Consider the following 18,532-nt stretch of genomic DNA (forward strand, 5'->3'; position numbering starts at 1 on the left):
AATAAGTTATTATAGTTCGTAGCAATTAACCCATCTATGTGTCATATTATAATTTAATTTGATTTTGTTATTTTTTTTATCAAGACAGCTTTTTACATATTGCGATTGAAGCATTTTGCCTTAGAATGACATTTCGGTGAAGTGAGAAAAACGATAAAAAACCATCATGTTGTCAGAAATCTGATATCAAGTATCAAAATAATAGTTATGGTTTAATAAAACAGCATATAGAATTTGAATGGTATTCAATTGGTAAAAATTCCAAAAATTCAGAATAATCATGGAATTCATTCATTCCTACTATCCTGAAAATGACAGAGGAAACATGCTAAATGATAGTGAAAGTTTCTCAATAATTATTAATGATAAATGCTTATCAGCACCAAAATCAAAATTAATAATTTGCTCAAATACTGTTCACAATGAGATAAAAATAGATAAAACAAGGAAATCAATGAATTTTAATTTGAATTTGGCTCACAAAGACTCAATAAATTTAATTTCTCAATGGGTCAATAATGGACATCTTGATTTTCCAAATGAAAAACAATATTTCAGAGATATTTTCGAAATAGGAAGAGTATTAAATAGTGAATTCTTAACCAAAATCTTCTATGACTATATCAAAGATTCAGAAATCAACATTGAAAACTTCATGGACATATATGATTCAGCTTCAATACAAAAAGATGATCAGAAGGCCAATAAATGCATTTTTTTCTTTGCATCTAAAATGAATGAATTCACAGAAGATTTTATCACTAAAACATTCAAAAACTGTGGATATGATTTCTCTGAGAATGTTTTGAAGTCAAACTCATTAAGAATTACATCAGAAGACTCTTTATGTAACATAATCATTTCTTTAAGTAAAGCAAATAGCAAATTCTTTGAACTTTTGAAATATGTTAGAGTTGAATACTGTAGCAAAAATATCATTGAAAAAATCTCGAATTTTGCAGAGGAACATGGTCAAGAATCTATTTCAAGTATTGTATTCAAGAATGCATTGATGCATCATCCAAGAATTCTACACAAACTCAGTCTTTCTGTTACCAATGAATTACATATCAATGATAAAACAGATCAAAACACGAGAGAATTAAGAAGTTTAAGAAAATCTAGTGATGATTTTGATAAAATATATGGAGTACTTGAGAAAGCTATAAAAGATGATGATTTTAGCACAATACAAGTTGCTGTTGATGAAAAATATACAAATGTATACAAATATGGGTCTATGATAAGAAACGCCATGTGGAGTGACAATTTACCACTTGTAAAGTCATTGATTCATTTCGGAGAAGATCTAAGAAATAAATTTATTTTTAAAGGAACAATTCTTCATGGTTATTGCGAGATTGGGAATTTAGATGGCGTTAAATATGCTCTTAATTTTATTGATATAAACGCAAAAGTTGAAAATAATTTCACTCCTCTTTTTATAGCTGCTATACATGGCCATGATGAAATATGCAAATATCTCTGCTCTCAGAAAAATATTGATATAAATGCTAGAGACATATTTTCTTACACAGCTCTTTATTATGCAAGAAATCACCAAAGCACATATAATCTTCTTAAAAGTCTTGGTTGCACAGAATAACTAATCTATTAGTCATTCTGAAAGTGTTTTTGTTTTTCTCATTTTATATAAATATATTTTTTTACATAAATAAACATAAATAAATAAAACACAAATAATAAATAAAAACAATTAAATAAAAAATTACTTCTTCGCCAATGGAGGAAGTTTCTGACCTTTCTGCAATGGAGTAACAACAGAAGCAGGCCGAGATCCCATTCCTGCTGTCTGAATCAATCTGTTTATCTTGTTACTCGAGTCAGCCATCTCTTTTCTCAATGCCATCCACTCGTTGTGGTCATCATCAAGTACTTTCTTGTCAATTGTTGCGTTTGGAATCATTTCTTCGACTTCTTTGATCCTTTTTGTGAGTTTTTCCAAAGATTTCTGACCAGTATTTTGAATTTTCTGGATATCCTTCTCGTGTTGCAATCTAAGCTCTTTATCCTTCTTGGCATTAGTGATTTTAAGTGACTCTAATTCACTAATTGAAAGATTTAATTCTTGTTTCAGCTCATCTTCAATTGCAGTGACTTTCTCCTTCTTTCCCTTCATGTTCTTTCTTGCATTGATCTCTTCTTTAAGCTTCATGACTGTTGTTTGCTGATCAGCGATGATTTTATTGTAATTTGCAATTTTTTCATCGAATTTTTCGTCATCTTGCTCAGTTGCTTCTTCGACTCTCCTCTCGGCATCGTTAATTTTCTGGAGCAAATCAGATTTTTCGAGTTCCAGGAACTCAATTTCATCTTGAATTGCGTCTGATTGTAGTTTAAGACGTTCTACCTCACTCTGCATGTTCTTGTTGGAAGAATCAATCGATTTCATTAAGAAGGATTCTTGTCTATGCCATGAATCATAAAATCTTTTTGCTCTGTGAATTAATTCCATGGCAATTTCATCATCTTCTGATAGTTTCTCGGGTGGTAATGATAAATCAATGTGAGTTTCTAACTTCACAATTTTTGACTGACTCCGTTTGAATCTTGGCGGTTTGTTTGATGGAGGAGTTGGAGGAGGGGTAATTGGCTTGATTTGTTCGTATTGTTTCATCTCTTCCTCGAATTTGTCTCTAGCACGGGTAAGGGCCGTGATTTCCGCTTCAAGTTTCTTACGAAGAGAATCAGATTCTCTCAAAATTTGGTTTAATTTGCTCTCAAGATTATGTCTAAGCTTCTTTGCCTTATGTTTCTCCTGCTCTACATCAAGATCCGCTTGCTGTGTGAGCTGTTCAAGTGTTTTGATGTGAACTTTTGATATCATTTTCATTTCGTTCGATTTTTCTGCGAGAATCATCTCTCCACGCTTAACAATAGTATCGACTTTATCTTTGTAACGTCTCTCAGAGTCTTCGAGCTGAGTTCGAGCAGTTTCAATATTATTTCTTAAAATTTCAATTGTACTCTCTGATTGTATGCGTTCTAGCTCTGATTCATGGGATATTTCCTTCATAGTCAACTGATGAGCGTCTTCAAGCTTTTTCATCTTTTTATCGAATTTTAATTGAATTTTTTCTTTTTCATCTTTGATTTTCTGTGCTCTAATCTCATCAATATGTTCGATTTGATACTGTAAATTCTCCGCTTCCTTTGCGAAAGCAACAATATTATCAGATTTTTGCTGAATTAAAGAGTTGAATTGTTCTTGTAATGATTCGATTGTTACTTTATTCTGAGCTGTCATCGATTCGATCTGTTGTTTGAATTTATCATTCATAGTTACTGTAACATGATCATTTGTTTCCGCAAGCATTTCCTTTTGCTTCTTTAAGAGTTGTAAACGCACTTTAGAAGCATCAATGGATGTAGACAATGTTGTTTGTTGTAACTCGTATTCCCCTTTGAGTTTTGCCAAATTTGCTTCAAGAGCTTTTGCTTCCTTTAAATGATGTTCTGTTTCAGATTTGAGACGCTGGTTAAACATATCTCTAGCGTTTTGAAGCTGTGCAGCAACTTTCTCTTCTTCTTCCGAGTTATTTTGTTTGTTATCTGATAATTTATTTTTGTAACGTTCTGCAATTATTTCTACCTTTTCAGCAAACATTTGGTGGGCATTTAAAATAGATTGGTCGAACAGGCGAGTCTTTCTGTCAAGATCTGTATACAATCTTTCGATTTCGAGTTTAAATTTATTCATTTTTGGGTTTGGAGATTGGATAAACTTTGTTTCAGCGGTGAGACCGAGTGATACGGTTTGTAATATTTGAGCAGCGTCTGAAAAAATATCTGATATGTGTGAGTTTATTGCATTTTCGTTATACATCTGCACAAATTGAACTGGCTTAGAAAGCCTCTCGGTAACCCGCACGAAATCCCCATGGATTTCATTGATTCGGAACCGTGCGGGCTCCAAAATACTTTCCATAATTTTTTTTAGAGAAAATTTTGGAAGTTCGTTATTTATACTCAATTTTTGACATTATACAAAAAAAAAAAAAACTCTGACTCCGCCAAACATGGCTCCTCAATTGTAGTCCATCTGCTTCCCCTTGGTGGGGTACTAATATCACCACGGGACAAAACGACATCCTTATATTTTAGAGAACCATTTGAAATCCAAACTAGTATTTGAGTCTAAATTCATTTTTTAAATAGCAATTTAAGCAAGACCACAAAATGGATTAAGATCCACTCTTCTCATATAATGTAGCACATTTTTCTTGGTCCAGGAAATTTGACAGATCCTGGCAGTTTTTGGTTCATTTTTTGGAGAGTGCGTTTGATTTTGATAATAGAACAATTTAAAACCGATTGTAAATTTTGTAGACTATTCAAAATTTCCCAAAAATTCTTCATGTGCAAAAAGATATACAGCGTTATTTTAAGGCTGCACTTACGCCCATTTGACAATAATTCAAATTTTGACAACTGGCGTGAAGCGTCATTGAAAATTAACCTTAAACATCTGAATTGAAGGCCGTGTCATAGGGGCGTAAGTGCATCCTTAAATATTAATATTTAGATTTAAAAAAACAAATAATGAAGATAAATCTCTGAAATTTTAATGGTGAACGTTAAGGGTGCGCTGTAGTCGGTAAGTAAACTTCAGAATTTTTTTGACGATCTCAATTTGAAAAGTACTTTTTCTCGATATCTGCTGAACATTTTTTGGAGTTGATGAAAGATAATAAACCATTATATTATGAGGAGTATTTATGATTTCGTTTTTCGCGAAAATCCTCTAAAACCATGGTATTTTGAAATTTTAAGATTTTTTTGGATTTTTTTTATTTTTTTCTACGATTATAAACGGCGAAATTATTTTCGAATTTAATTTATATTATTAGAATTATTTATAAATCTAAATGCTTGGGATGACAAAGTTTCCCCAAACTAATGACTAATTAATGGTCATATTTTATAATTACGGTTCCTTCCCTGAAATTCAATAATATTTGATTTATGGATGCAGAGTTGTTCATGTATTGCTATAAATCAAGCTAAAATAAATTTTCTCAAAAATTAGTAAATCTTCTTGTAAATAGAGTTTTGGAAGGGTTATTATGAGATATATAAATTTCGTTGGGCGAAATAGATATTTCTAAAGCTTGTAATATGCATACAAACTATTAGATTCCTACCTATCAAACAAATTTAATAAGATATGCTGTGTTTAAGGCTTGATTTGATCTTGAAAATATCTATGTTTACAATATATGAAGTTTATAATATAATTAGGATATGTATATGAAATAAAATTATTTTATATAAATTTTGAAAAATTAGTGAATTATATTAAGTAAGGTATATTTAAAACTAAGTTTTTATTCATCTGAAGTGTGATATTTGAAAAATAGAAGAAGTAACGGAAAATAATATATTAGATTGTAGTTCGTAATTTAAATAAACATAAAAAGCTGCTGTATATTCAATACGTGAAGCATTTTGCAGCCTTCTTTACCGAATGTTTGATTTGTTTTTGTTATAACGGCTGATTTTATTTTGGAATTTGAAGAAAAAACCAAAATCTTCGTAGTGATTCTGTTTAGATTTGCTGCTCTTGGCTTATAAATGAAATCGATGAAGTTTCATTTTTTGCGAAAAATCTTCAAGTTCGAAGGTACCAAAATAGGTCTCGAACTAGAAAAAAAAAATCATGTCAAAAAAAATTCTGAAGTTTACTTACAGACTACAGCACACCCTTAAGTTTATTCTATTTTGTTTGTTATAAAGCGAGGACCATTATCTAAATCCTTTGATTCTAAGCATCCTTGTCCTCTCATATATTCAGCAAGCTCTTTATGGCCCTTTGTAACTGCTTTATCAAGTGGTGTGAAACCTTGCCTAGATAATGGATTTTTATCAATACCTGGTTGGCTCAAAAGGAACTTGACAATGTCAAGGCGATTAGCTGTTGAAGCATTGTGAAGTGGTCTCCAATTATTCGAATCTTTTTCATTAACGTCAGGATGGAACTGAAGCGCGTATTTTACGCCATCAAGTGAACCTCCTGAACAAAAACTATGAAGAATGATTTCATTACGCATGTCGAAGCCACATTTTTCAAATAATTTGATCATTGGAAGATTTCCTTCGCATGCAGCTGCTCGTATGAGGTTATCATAAGAATTCCTCATGACAGTTGTATATTTGTGTTTAATTGCAAAACGAATCGTCTCCTCATCTCCTTCCTCAACAGCTTGTTCTAACAAATTGTAGATTGCTGCAAAGTTCTTCCTATCTCTTTTAATAGCTTTTAATTTTGAAACTAGAGAGTCAACTGGCTGTAGTTCATTATCTTCTAATGATATGGCTGAATGTTGACTTGTTGTATCGTTTTGGGGTTGGACTGGTTCTTCTTTTGGCTCTACAGCATGAGCACTAATTTTCTTATGAACACCTGCTGTTTCAACTGGAGAAGGTAAAATTTCTGCGTCTGCTGGTGGCTTGTTGACAGAATCATTTGGAATCTTATTAATCATTCGAACAATGTCATCTAAGAGTTTAATGCCAAACAGTTCTCTGAGAAAACTTAAAAGCGGTGTTGCATTCTTTAAATTATTTTCGAAATCAACATTAATATATGGTAAATATTCGGCAATGAGATCAAAATCGCAATCGAATGTTAGAATGCTTTCGATTAGATTTTGTAATTCGTTTGGCTTAAGCTTGTTGGATTTCAGGTAGCCTATCATCTGAGGCTTGAATTCAACTGTATACATCTTAGGATCATTAATCCAGTTAGGTTCAGTTGCCATATGAAAAAATGAAGTGAAAAAGTTTTCTGACTAATATTGCATTTAACTTGTAATAAACAGAAATTCATCAAAAGTGACAGCTCTCAATTTTTTGACATTTGTAAATTCTAAATTGAATGAGAAAAATGAAATAATACTAAGCATAATACAATATTCTAGATTTAATTATAATTAGGGAAAAGTTAGTTTTGAGAGTACTTTTCATAGGCATATAGAATGAAATCTTCTGAAAAATAATATCACATAAACTCATATTATTTTCTAATATATAACTATTTTATATAAAAATCAAATTCAATGATCTTAAAAGCGAAGGATAAACCTCAAAATTTACGAATATAATGAGTGGGAATATAATGCTTATCTATCATAAAACCATATGAAATATCAATTTTTGCTTTACGCCTAATTTTTGACGACAATTAGCAAAAAATGTTAAATGTTAACACTCAGTCCATTTGAATATGAAAAATAAAATTGACTTTGATTAAATGTTTTTATTTATCATGCAATTCTTCTTGCGACCAAAGATTTGAATAAAAGTTCAAAAAATAAGATAGCTTAAAAAATAATATACGGTAGTGTTTACTAATAGATGAATAGTATATAAATTCTATTAAAATGGATTTGATCCAAAAAAATATAAAACCAAAAATAATTGTTATAATTTAAAAAGAAGTAATTTAAAACGATTTTATTTATGATCAAATTTTATATATTTTTTTGGATCAAATCCATTTTAATAGAATTTATATACTATTCATCTATTAGTAAACACTACCGTATATTATTTTTTAAGCTATCTTATTTTTTGAACTTTTATTCAAATCTTTGGTCGCAAGAAGAATTGCATGATAAATAAAAACATTTAATCAAAGTCAATTTTATTTTTCATATTCAAATGGACTGAGTGTTAACATTTAACATTTTTTGCTAATTGTCGTCAAAAATTAGGCGTAAAGCAAAAATTGATATTTCATATGGTTTTATGATAGATAAGCATTATATTCCCACTCATTATATTCGTAAATTTTGAGGTTTATCCTTCGCTTTTAAGATCATTGAATTTGATTTTTATATAAAATAGTTATATATTAGAAAATAATATGAGTTTATGTGATATTATTTTTCAGAAGATTTTGTGTTCTTCTTCAAAATTTTATTTTTTTATTAAAAAGAATCTTTACAAAATATACATTTACTTTAATTAATATTTAAAAACGTGCTCTATCAAAAGTTCCAAAAATTCAATATTTTAGCTTTTCTGAGGTGTCACTTTTGATGAATTTCTGTTTACAACAAACTTTTTGTTGTTAAAAGAAATTTAACATGTCTATAAGCTTAATATAATATTTTTTAATTTAAATAGTAAATTTTAATTTTTGACTAGACAAAAAATTAACACGAAATTTTAAAAATATTGCTTTCTGTAATGTGGCATTAGTACAATTTCATGTTCGAATAGTAGGGAGGTTGCCTCTTGATGATAAATTGTAATTGTGTGAAAGATTTTTGAGGATTAATAATATGTTTTAATTGTGGAATTCTGGGAAAGATATTTGATCCTAGCTGCAGTGTGAGCGAGTGGGATGCTGTGCTGCTTTCGACAGATAGCAACACAAAGTTAAAGTATTTCGATGAGAATTCCGTTCTTCTTTTTTCGCATTTTCTATGAAGGGAACATTTGATAGTAACTTCGATTTTCACTGTTTCCTATTGAGAGCGAATACTTTGATGAACAAATTAATACTTTATGCATCGAAGCTTTTCACCTTCGTTTAGGATAAATTTCAACTTTAAATTGACTGAATGTGATTAACATGGCTTCAGAAGTTTGCGTACGACAATGATAAGCTACTGTCGCTTTATCGATAAAAAATTATTTTTATTTTCCAAATTAAAGTAGCAACAAAGTAAACTTAAATTTGAAGTTTATTTTTTCTCTAATCAATTTATTTTCAATTTTTTAGGATGAATATATTAGATGCATCATTTGAGTATTTTCGCGATATTTTTGTAGAAAATCCAGGACCAAAAGGTCTTATAATGGATGATTCAACGAAAAAAGTTCTTGGACTTGCAATTACGAGAACAGAGATTTTATCATACGAAGTATTGATTACAGAATCAATCAGTGATCTTGCTATGAAAAAGCATAACGGAATGATGCAAACAATGCATGCAATTTATGTAATTGAACCTAGCACACAAAACATTGATTTAATTTGTTCAGAACTTTCAGATCCTCATTTCTCGAAATACAGCTTATATTTTACAAATAGTACCGCAGAAGATATACTAAGGAAATTAGCCACATTTGATCATTATTCATTAATCGAAAAAGTCGAAGAAATATTTACAAGATTTTATCCATTAACAAGTCGTTTATTTCATTCAGGTATTCAAAGTATATCATCGTTGCGCCTTGGTGATCCTTCTAATACCCAATTATATGATATATCCGATTCATTATTTACAGCTTTGCAAGCATTGCATATGCGCCCATGCGTGCGCTATGATTCTTCATCAAATTTATGTGCCGAACTTTCTCAAATAATACAAAAACGACTCATACAAACTTCAACATTGTATGGTCAGTGTTCTGATAGCCAATTGCTACTAATTCTTGATCGTAAGACGGATCCCATTACTCCTCTTACATCATCATGGTATTATTCTTCAGCTTTACATAATCTTTTTGGAATTGAAGACAATATTGTGACTCTTCCTGACGGAACTCAACATGTTCTCGATGAAAGACATGATACTTTCTACCAAGAATATGGAAACAAATTCCTTTCCGAAGTAGGGCCAGCAATTCACGATATGACGACAGAAGCAGCGAAATTAGGCGAAAAAAGTCGTCAAAAAATCACTTCACCTGAACAAATATCTGCTGCTGTAGCTGCTGCTACACAATTCCACTCGAAAATGACAAGCGCGAAGATGCACGTCGCATTAGTCGATGCGATCAACGATGCAGTTCAAAAACACGGTCTTCTGATGGCAGCAGAGCTTGAACAAGCCATAGCAACAGGGGATGACGCAGCTTTCCACGCAACAGAGATACAAAGAATAGCAAATTCTCCGAATTTCCCTCGAGACATTTTATTACGTCTTGCAATGTTGTTCGCACTTAGATACGAAGGTAGATGCCAAGAACAACACGAAATAGTTAAAAATGTCGTTGGAATCGAAGGAATTAATTTGATGCAAGCAGTTGTCACTTTTTGTGGATTAAATTCACAAGGACAGAACAACGAAGATGTTTTTGCAGGAAGGAGTGCATTGAAGAGACTTTTCTCTGATATCAGATCATTGTACGAAGTAGAACAGAAAGCTTTGTCTCAATATAAATGCAAATTATCTGATACGTTGAGAAAACTCAGAAGTGGAGCACTTGATGACCAACAATACCCTGCTCGTGGACAATTATCTGTGAAACCATCGAAAGTTGTTGTTTACTTCATTGGTGGAGCTACTTATGAAGAAGCAAGAGCTGCAAGTGAAATTTCAAAAGGAGATATCGATGTAATTGTTGGAGGAACAACTGTTCACTCTCCAAACTCTTTCGTTAATTACGAAGTCAAAGGATATGCAAGAATATAGATTATTATTATTTTTTTTGTTTATAATTTTGTTTTAAATATTTGTTTATATTTAACTTTTTTTTAATATTTGACATTATGAATGTACTTAGGCCCATTTGACTTTAATACAAATTTCTAGCACTGGGTATAAAGCAAATCAACTTTAAGCAACAGAATAGAAGGCCACGCCATATGGCAATAAGTTTATCCAGAGGAATGCATTTATCCTCATTAGACATAATTATCAAAAATTTATATGAAAACTGAATGAAGGTAATTGTTCCATTTCTAATTTTAAACATTCATTTAATAGATATTAATAGATATTTGGTATTGATGTTTGCACTAAGACTTTGAAACAGATAATCAAATCAGATGAATTTAATCATACAGTTATCATTCAGTTGTTAAAAATAATTTGTTAGTATTACAATAAACAAACAAACGTTTATTAGATAGCATAGTAGGTATCTATTTAAACAATTCTTTAGAAGAATTATAATTTCTACCAAAATGATTGCTAGTTTTCATCATCAATAAACATGCGATAAAGAACACTTTCTAGTTGTTCAACAATGATATTGAATGAACGCATTCGGAAAATGGGTAACTTTTGTTCAAGTTCTTCGAGTAGTTCGGTGACATCATCACATATCGGGAACAATATATCTTCATCACGAATGGGACTGATAATGGCACCTTGAACATTAGTTTGCATCCATCGAAGTAAAACATCACGATATCGTTTGTCACCATCTATGTAAAAGATTGGTGTCAATCGATATCCACAATGGAATTTGCGTCGTAATTCGTTAGGACTACCATCAAATAACAATTCACCACTTCGCATAACGAAGATTCGATTCGTGAGACTTCTAGCTTCTTCAACTGAGTGAGAACTAACAATCGATGTGATGTTGTAACTAGAGATAGCTTTCCACATCTCTTGTCGCATCGATGTGTCCATACCTGATGTCGGTTCATCAAGGATGACAAACTTAGGAGAACCAATGAATGCGATCGCAACACAAAGTTTTCGTTTGTTGCCACCACTCAGTTTCGATGACCGCATGTTATCCATACCCTCCAAATGGAATCTGCTCATGCACTCATCAACAACTTCACAAACACGTTCACAACAAACACCTCTGATAGTAGCGAACAATTCAAGATGTTGATAAACACTCAGCTTGTCAAACAATATGTTGTCTTGATAACAAATTCCAAGATGATCTTGAAGTGCATTGAATCCAGATGGACATCGACATCCATATATTCGAAGAACTCCTTGATCACTACTGATACTTCCTGTCATAGCATTCAACAATGTACTCTTACCTGATCCATTAGGACCAATCAAAACAACTGTATCGCCTTTATTTATTGTAAACGAGACATCATTTAACGCGTGAACAGGCATTGATCCTTTATATGTCTTATCAATTCCTGTAACTTCAATAAATGACTCATTTACATTTTCAATATATTCGCTCTTTTTGAAATTGAAAATCTGTTTCCATGCCGACAAAGACAAGATATTCGAAAATCCGATCGGAGGAGCTCCATCATTCCTTGGGAGTAAGACATTTAAAATCAAATAAATTAAAAGATAGAAAACAATTAAAGCAATCGTGAATAACAATAAATACCATGAGTTCTTCCATCTCGTCAAAATTACCAAATTCTTGAAATTAAATGGAATTTCATAAACATATGATATCATAATATTGTCTAGAAACATAGTTAGCATCCAATGCGGAAAAATAACTAAAAATGGAGATAATTTCATTAGATTAACACCTTGTGCAAAGAATATTATTATAATTAATGGCATTGCGCATAAAATGAACACAAAAGTAACAAAATATATTTTGTAATATGATATCAATACAATAGGGATCACACTAAGATAAAAAACATAAAAATACAGTACGATAAAGAAAAGAAAGAAAAATGTGCAAAAGATTTCAACTCGATATCGATAATAGAACATAATTGATATTAAAAGTGATACAAATACCATCAAAATAGTATCAACAACTAAATGCGATAAGAAAATTGTTGATTCATAAACACCTGAAATTTTCATCAACAAAAATTTTTTTGATTCACGCAATTCTAATATTTCAAACAATGGAATGATCAATATCAGAGCGATACTAAGCGACAACTGGGATGGTTCGAGCGGATTAACATAACCTGAAATTCCAGACATTGACATGTATTCTATATCGTAATTAACATGGATATCAGACAAGAATTTAGTAATTTCAACAACAAATGAGTTAAGGAATCCTTTTACTTCAAAAATCCCTAATTTTGATTGTGTGGCTGACATTTTCAATTTTGCTGTAATATTGAAAAAATTATCTTTTTCATCAACTTTAATATTGACTGTATCTTCGTTCATTGAATTCTGATCAAAATTTGTTTCATTATCAAAAATTATACTTGTATTTGAGTAATTAACGAGCATTCGTGTAAAGTTTGTTCTTGGGTATAAAGTGTAATTCAGCTTTAACGAATGATTTTGATTATCGCCCAAAATATTTGAAAATGTTTTGAAATGACTAAATGATGCACTGTGAAACAAATGAATTGGCCTAAAATCCGAATATATTGTACCTAGAATTGTAATTGTGTTGCATGCTAAGATCAGTCATAATGTAAACCTCTCAATTTTATTGTCGTGGGAAGTATCTCAATTCCTTCAAAAAATTGAAAAACTATTTAATTTTAAAAATATAATACTTTTAATTAGTTAATTAATTGGAGATATTTTTAAAAAATCACTTTTGATAATACTTTTGAGAACTTTAATTAAAAAAATATATTCAAAAATATCCAGGATATCAAGAGGGAATTGTTCCTTATGAGGTATATAGTTATGATGTATACCTCATAAGGAACAATTCCCTCCTTAAAACGAGAAAACTTGTTCGAAATTGTTTATCATTTCGAACAAGTTTTCTCGTTTTTAATAAGAAACTAAAGGCTATGAGGCACTGATTATATATTAGTGCCTCACAGCCTTTAGTTTCTAATAGATAGCTGGGAACTTTCTCCAAATGATAAGTTATTCAGAGAAAGTTTCCCAGCTATCAAGAGGGAATTGTTCCTTATGAGGTATATAATTATGATGTATACCTCATAAGGAACAATTCCCTCCTTAAAATCGTAGACATTTTTATACTTATTAATCAACCATTCAAAATCATATTCCTCTGAAAAGTTATTTTATTAAAAATTTAGAATTTTAATAAATATAGAGTTTGAATTTCATACAATACCTATATATTTTCAATAATGGAATTCGAAAACCATTCTCAAAAGTTCTCAGAAAACCTTTTTTCATTAATTTTAAGAAATCTGAGTATTAAATTAAGTGATAAATTCGTTTGACACTACTTTAATTTTTAAATTCAAAAAATTATATGTGCTTCTTAAAATGACTCAAAAAATTTTATTATAAAATAATATATAATATTAAAAATCCCACAACATTTTTTTACTTTACATAATCGTACTTCCTCGACGATTAATTTCCACTCAATTTCTATCATTGACCGAACTTAGCATGCAACAATTGTACTTGCGAGAGCTAATAAAATATAAAAAACAATAAAAAAAAAAAAAAAAAAAAAAAAAAAAAAAAAAAAAAAAAAAAAAAAAAAAAAAAAAAAAAAAAAAAGGTAGTGGGGCTTCCAGGCACTTCGTGCCTTCTAGCCCTGAAGATGTTTAGTATAAATGAAGTTTTTATTCGGAGGTCTTCCAGGAGCTTTTCACAAATTATATATGTTTTCATGTTTTGTCAAGACTTCTTCGTAAATGTTTTGTCAAGACTTCTTCGTAAAATGTTTTGTCAAGACTTCTTCGTAAAATCAGACAAAAATATATTTTAGGGTAGAAGGTTAGATATAACCTCTTTTCTAACCTCTTTTCTACCCTCTTGAATTTGTCAAGACTTCTTCGTAAATGTTTTGTCAAGACTTCTTCGTAAAGACTTTGTTGAGATTTCTTCATGAAATTTACACCAAAAATAATGTTTAGGGTAGAAGGTTAGATATAACCTCTTTTCTAACCTCTTTTCTACCCTCTTGAATTTTCATGAAATTTACACCAAAAATAATGTTTAGGGTAGAAGGTTAGATATAACCTCTTTTCTAACCTCTTTTCTACCCTCTTGAATTTTCATGAAATTTACACCAAAAATATATTTTAGGTGAAGAGGTGAGATATAACCTGTTTTTTCACCTAATTTTTCACCTCTTGAATTTTCATGAAATTTACACCAAAAATATACTACTAGGGTCATTTACGAAGAAATCTCAACAAAGTCTTTACGAAGAAATCTCAACAAAACATAGACAAGAAAGTTCATGAGAAATTAGATGAAGAAGTCTTAACAAAGTCTTTACGAAGAAATTCATGAAAATTCAAGAGGGTAGAAAAGAGGTTAGAAAAGAGGTTATATCTAACCTTCTACCCTAAAATATATTTTTGGGTCATTTACACTCATTGACGAAGAAATCTCAACAAAACATTTACGAAGAAGTCTTGACAAAACATTTACGAAGAAGTCTTGACAAGATAGAATATGAGAGAGGTCCTATAAACTGGAGAAAGTGTCATATAAACATCTGTCAAAAACCGCTTTTCTGTCACTTTTCAGGAAAAAAACATTTTTATTGTATATAAAATGAATTTTACAAAACCACCGTTACCCTTCTTTGGAAATAAGAGTAGATGTAAAGATATTCTATTGAGAGAACTTAAGAAACTACCGAATGGTCTAACATTTGTAGATTTGTTCGGTGGAAGTTTCTATATATCTCATTTGTGCCATACCGTATTCCCAAACTCAAAGATTATATGCAATGACTTCGACAACTATATGAACCGTCTCAAACATATACCAGACACAAACAAAATATTGAGTGAGTTGAAAGAAAAGATACCTATAGGTAAGATGGAACGTATACCATTAGATAAGAAAAATACTGTCAGAGAGGTTTTGAAAAAAGCAGAGTATATTGACTGGGATAGTATATCTTCTAGACTATTGTATAGTGGTTCTATAAGAGTTCATGACATTGAAACACTTATGTCAAAAGTTTTATATCTTAACTATACAAAGGTTTTCAAAGAGAACATAGAAAAATATACTGAGGGTATAGAGTTTGTGAGATGTCGTTGGACAGAGTTGTATGAAAAATATAAAAACAAGGAAAATGTTTTCTTTATAGTAGACCCACCGTTCTATAACACATACGATTTTCAATACCAAGTAGACTGGACTTTGAGAGACTCTTTAGAAACTTTAGACGTTTTACATAACCATCCATGCTTTTACTTTACATCCGATAAAAGTGGTTTGGAAACCGTTATGAGATGGTTAGAGGACATACATGACTATGAGTTTATATATGACAAGATAGAATATGAGAGAGGTCCTATAAACCGGAAAAAGTGTCATAACAAAGAAATTTTACTAGTAAGTAAATGTGGTTTGAAATAGGACTACTTGTTTTAGGTTTTTTCCATTGTGTCATTTATTTATTTGACGTGGCAGAAAGATATAGAGAATATGAAGATGAACCAATGCCTGCAAATGTTCAGTATATGTACTCGTAAGAGATATTTTTATCTAATATTAAATGGACGCACAGAACTTAGCGAATGCACAGCAACCTGGACAACCAAACCCAGAGAATATTCCAAATGAAGTTAGAATACAAACTGCAATGGCAAACTATGGTCAAGTGCCAACAGATGTACAAATGCAAACTGCCATGTCAAATGACGCTGCGTTAGGTTTGCCACCATGGTATGCAAATATGAGATGGAAAGAGTTTTATACAAACCCTGAAGTGGGATATAAACAACTTTATGCAGATGACGCGAACACAGGAGTTGACCCAGAATATGTTTTCTACCAGAGGAGAAACAGAATGTATGAGCTCCAGTTAAAGAATGCTATGGAACTCAACAGGAAACGTAAGAGACTAGGCGGACATTAGATTTTTACATATAGTAAAATGGGTTTCTTTGGAAGAATAGGAAACTTCTTTCGAAATGTTGGAAGAGGTATATGGAATGGAATAAAAACCGTCGGAAGAGGAATTTGGAACGGAGTCAAAAATATTGGCAAAAGAGTAGGTCAGTTCGTTGGTATTATACCTAAAGACCCTGAACCAGAAGAGCAAGCTCCTGTTATACAACAGCCTGAACCTGCACCACAGTCTAGTTGGCAACCAAATCCAACACCTCAACCGTATTAAAAAATTATATTTTTACCGTTCGATAGTAGTTGTATATGAAACTAAGTTCTAAGTAAAACGCGTGGTATAATGGAACTATTCTCTTTCTTCCATCTGTTGTAAACCATACTTGAAAATCCGAAATACTTCCACTCGGTGGTTCATATAGCTTTGTAGGTTTTTCGTAAAAGTCATTTGCCAAGCATAAAAAAGAGTTTTGGGCGCCAGAAAATGAAGCATGAACGATAATAGCATCTGAGTCGAAAACATTTTCATATGTTCCATTAGGGTTTTCGACTTCATAAAAGTCCGGGTGTACTGGATATTCTGCAGGCTGATTTAACATCCTCAAAAATCTATACCATGCCAAGTTGTTATATTTTGTAGAAATATAAACGTTTTCTCCAAGGTCTTCTATTCTATCGATTTTAACAGTTGCATTTTTCCTGTCATATATAATATCGAGATGGTACTCTCCTTCGTCAATGTTGTACTGTTTTGCATATTCGAGATAGATATCGTTTATTTTTTCTTGAAATGCTTGAAGAGTTGTTTCTAAATTTATAAGCAAACTAACTTGTAAAAGTTTTCCCTGTTCAAATTTCTCATACATACGTTTTTCTTTGTTATAGTATCGAACTTCAAAACCGACCGTAAATGGGAAACCATGTATGGCTTCTGAAATGAATTTCATTCTACGAAAGCCAATAGCTTTTGTGACGGATGGGTCTCTTAGCCATCTTAACGGGTAGTCAAAACGATAGCCTTCATGCTTTACGGTCTCTGTCTCAAACTTTTGACCGACATTCGTAAAAAGTTCATCTAATGGTTTAGTTGTAGCAACTCTAGAATTTTCTTTTTCTATTGAAAGCATATTTTATCTAGAATAAAAATGTCAAATGAAACAGCGTCTATGAGAGAAATAAAACACAACCGACAACTCATTTTGCAAGCTCTAAATAAGAACACAACAAACTTTTCAAACTATTCTAAGATATCTGAGTCATTGAAAGAAGGAAACTTAAAACTGACGATAAACCCAATGACAGACGAGTTTCTGTTTCAAGACAGTAAGAACCATACTGTTTGTGTAAATCCAACAAAAGGAACTTTAAACGAGAAACCTATAAAAGAACTTCTTTTGAAAGCAGATGTTGACAACAAAGCTGACAAAGAGTATGTCATTGAAAAAGTTCAAGAAGAACATGACAGAGCAGATGCAACATATGCAACAAAAGAACATACTCATCCTGAACTAGCGGACAAAACATATGTTGACAATAAAATGTCAAGTGAAGTGACAAGAGCTGACAAAGAATATTCTAAAAAGACTCATACACATACCATTGCAAATATTACAAACTTACAAGAAACCTTAAACAGGAAAAGTGACGTTGGACATACACATACCATTGCAAATATTACAAACTTACAAGAAACCTTAAACAGGAAAAGTGCCGTTGGACATACACATACCATTGCAAATATTACAAACTTACAAGAAACCTTAAACAGGAAAAGTGACGTTGGACATACACATACCATTGCAAATATTACAAACTTACAAGAAACCTTAAACAGGAAAAGTGCCGTTGGACATACACATACATCTTCTGAAATAACAGACTTAAACGTTAGCCTTGAAAAGAAAGCAGATAAAACATATGTCAATGAAATATACCAAAGTTTAGTTGGAACAAAAAATATTGAGACTATGGTTGGTGACTTTTCTGTCAATGAAGAAAACAAATATTTTAGATGGCAGTTTGTACATTCCTTAGAAAATGGTACACGGTATAAACTCATTCCGAAAAATAACAATGAAATGTATGTAAGCTATATAAAGAATGATGGTACACAAGTTAAAGTTCCATTAGACAACAACTGCTACTTAAACATA

The 18,532-nt window shown here is 31.3% G+C and overlaps 6 protein-coding genes across 6 annotated transcripts, besides 5 other annotated features; 3 read left to right on the forward strand and 3 right to left on the reverse strand.

Moving 5' to 3' along the window:
• Positions 1–280: 280 nt before the first annotated feature.
• TVAGG3_0546630 (spectrin binding) lies at positions 281–1,606 on the forward strand (the record flags this gene model as incomplete). The annotated part of the gene is made up of 1 exon (XM_001318074.1): positions 281–1,606. One exon carries the CDS (start codon positions 281–283, stop codon positions 1,604–1,606), a length of 1,326 nt encoding a protein of 441 aa, XP_001318109.1.
• Positions 1,607–1,651: 45 nt separating this feature from the next.
• On the reverse strand, positions 1,652–3,949 carry TVAGG3_0546640 (uncharacterized protein; the record flags this gene model as incomplete). The annotated part of the gene is made up of 1 exon (XM_001318073.1): positions 1,730–3,949. The coding sequence occupies one exon, from the start codon at positions 3,947–3,949 to the stop codon at positions 1,730–1,732; it is 2,220 nt and encodes a 739-aa protein (XP_001318108.1).
• A 456-nt stretch (positions 3,950–4,405) lies between these two features.
• Positions 4,406–4,531: a mobile genetic element.
• A 67-nt stretch (positions 4,532–4,598) lies between these two features.
• Positions 4,599–5,729: a mobile genetic element.
• A 3-nt stretch (positions 5,730–5,732) lies between these two features.
• TVAGG3_0546670 (proteasome regulatory particle assembly) lies at positions 5,733–6,782 on the reverse strand (the record flags this gene model as incomplete). Its single annotated transcript, XM_001318072.1, has 1 exon — positions 5,733–6,782. One exon carries the CDS (start codon positions 6,780–6,782, stop codon positions 5,733–5,735), a length of 1,050 nt encoding a protein of 349 aa, XP_001318107.1.
• Positions 6,783–6,832: 50 nt separating this feature from the next.
• Positions 6,833–6,869: a mobile genetic element.
• A 1,176-nt stretch (positions 6,870–8,045) lies between these two features.
• Positions 8,046–8,083: a mobile genetic element.
• Positions 8,084–8,753: 670 nt separating this feature from the next.
• TVAGG3_0546700 (vesicle docking involved in exocytosis) lies at positions 8,754–10,391 on the forward strand (the record flags this gene model as incomplete). The annotated part of the gene is made up of 1 exon (XM_001318071.1): positions 8,754–10,391. The coding sequence occupies one exon, from the start codon at positions 8,754–8,756 to the stop codon at positions 10,389–10,391; it is 1,638 nt and encodes a 545-aa protein (XP_001318106.1).
• Positions 10,392–10,892: 501 nt separating this feature from the next.
• On the reverse strand, positions 10,893–12,206 carry TVAGG3_0546710 (ATPase activity, coupled to transmembrane movement of substances; the record flags this gene model as incomplete). The annotated part of the gene is made up of 1 exon (XM_001318070.1): positions 10,893–12,206. One exon carries the CDS (start codon positions 12,204–12,206, stop codon positions 10,893–10,895), a length of 1,314 nt encoding a protein of 437 aa, XP_001318105.1.
• A 3,823-nt stretch (positions 12,207–16,029) lies between these two features.
• TVAGG3_0546720 (uncharacterized protein) lies at positions 16,030–16,392 on the forward strand (the record flags this gene model as incomplete). Its single annotated transcript, XM_051238035.1, has 1 exon — positions 16,030–16,392. One exon carries the CDS (start codon positions 16,030–16,032, stop codon positions 16,390–16,392), a length of 363 nt encoding a protein of 120 aa, XP_051095859.1.
• A 1,564-nt stretch (positions 16,393–17,956) lies between these two features.
• Positions 17,957–18,532: part of a mobile genetic element that runs on past the window's edge.

Source organism: Trichomonas vaginalis, chromosome II (genome assembly GCF_026262505.1).
Source record: "Trichomonas vaginalis G3 chromosome II, whole genome shotgun sequence".
Lineage (NCBI taxonomy): Eukaryota > Parabasalia > Trichomonadida > Trichomonadidae > Trichomonas > Trichomonas vaginalis.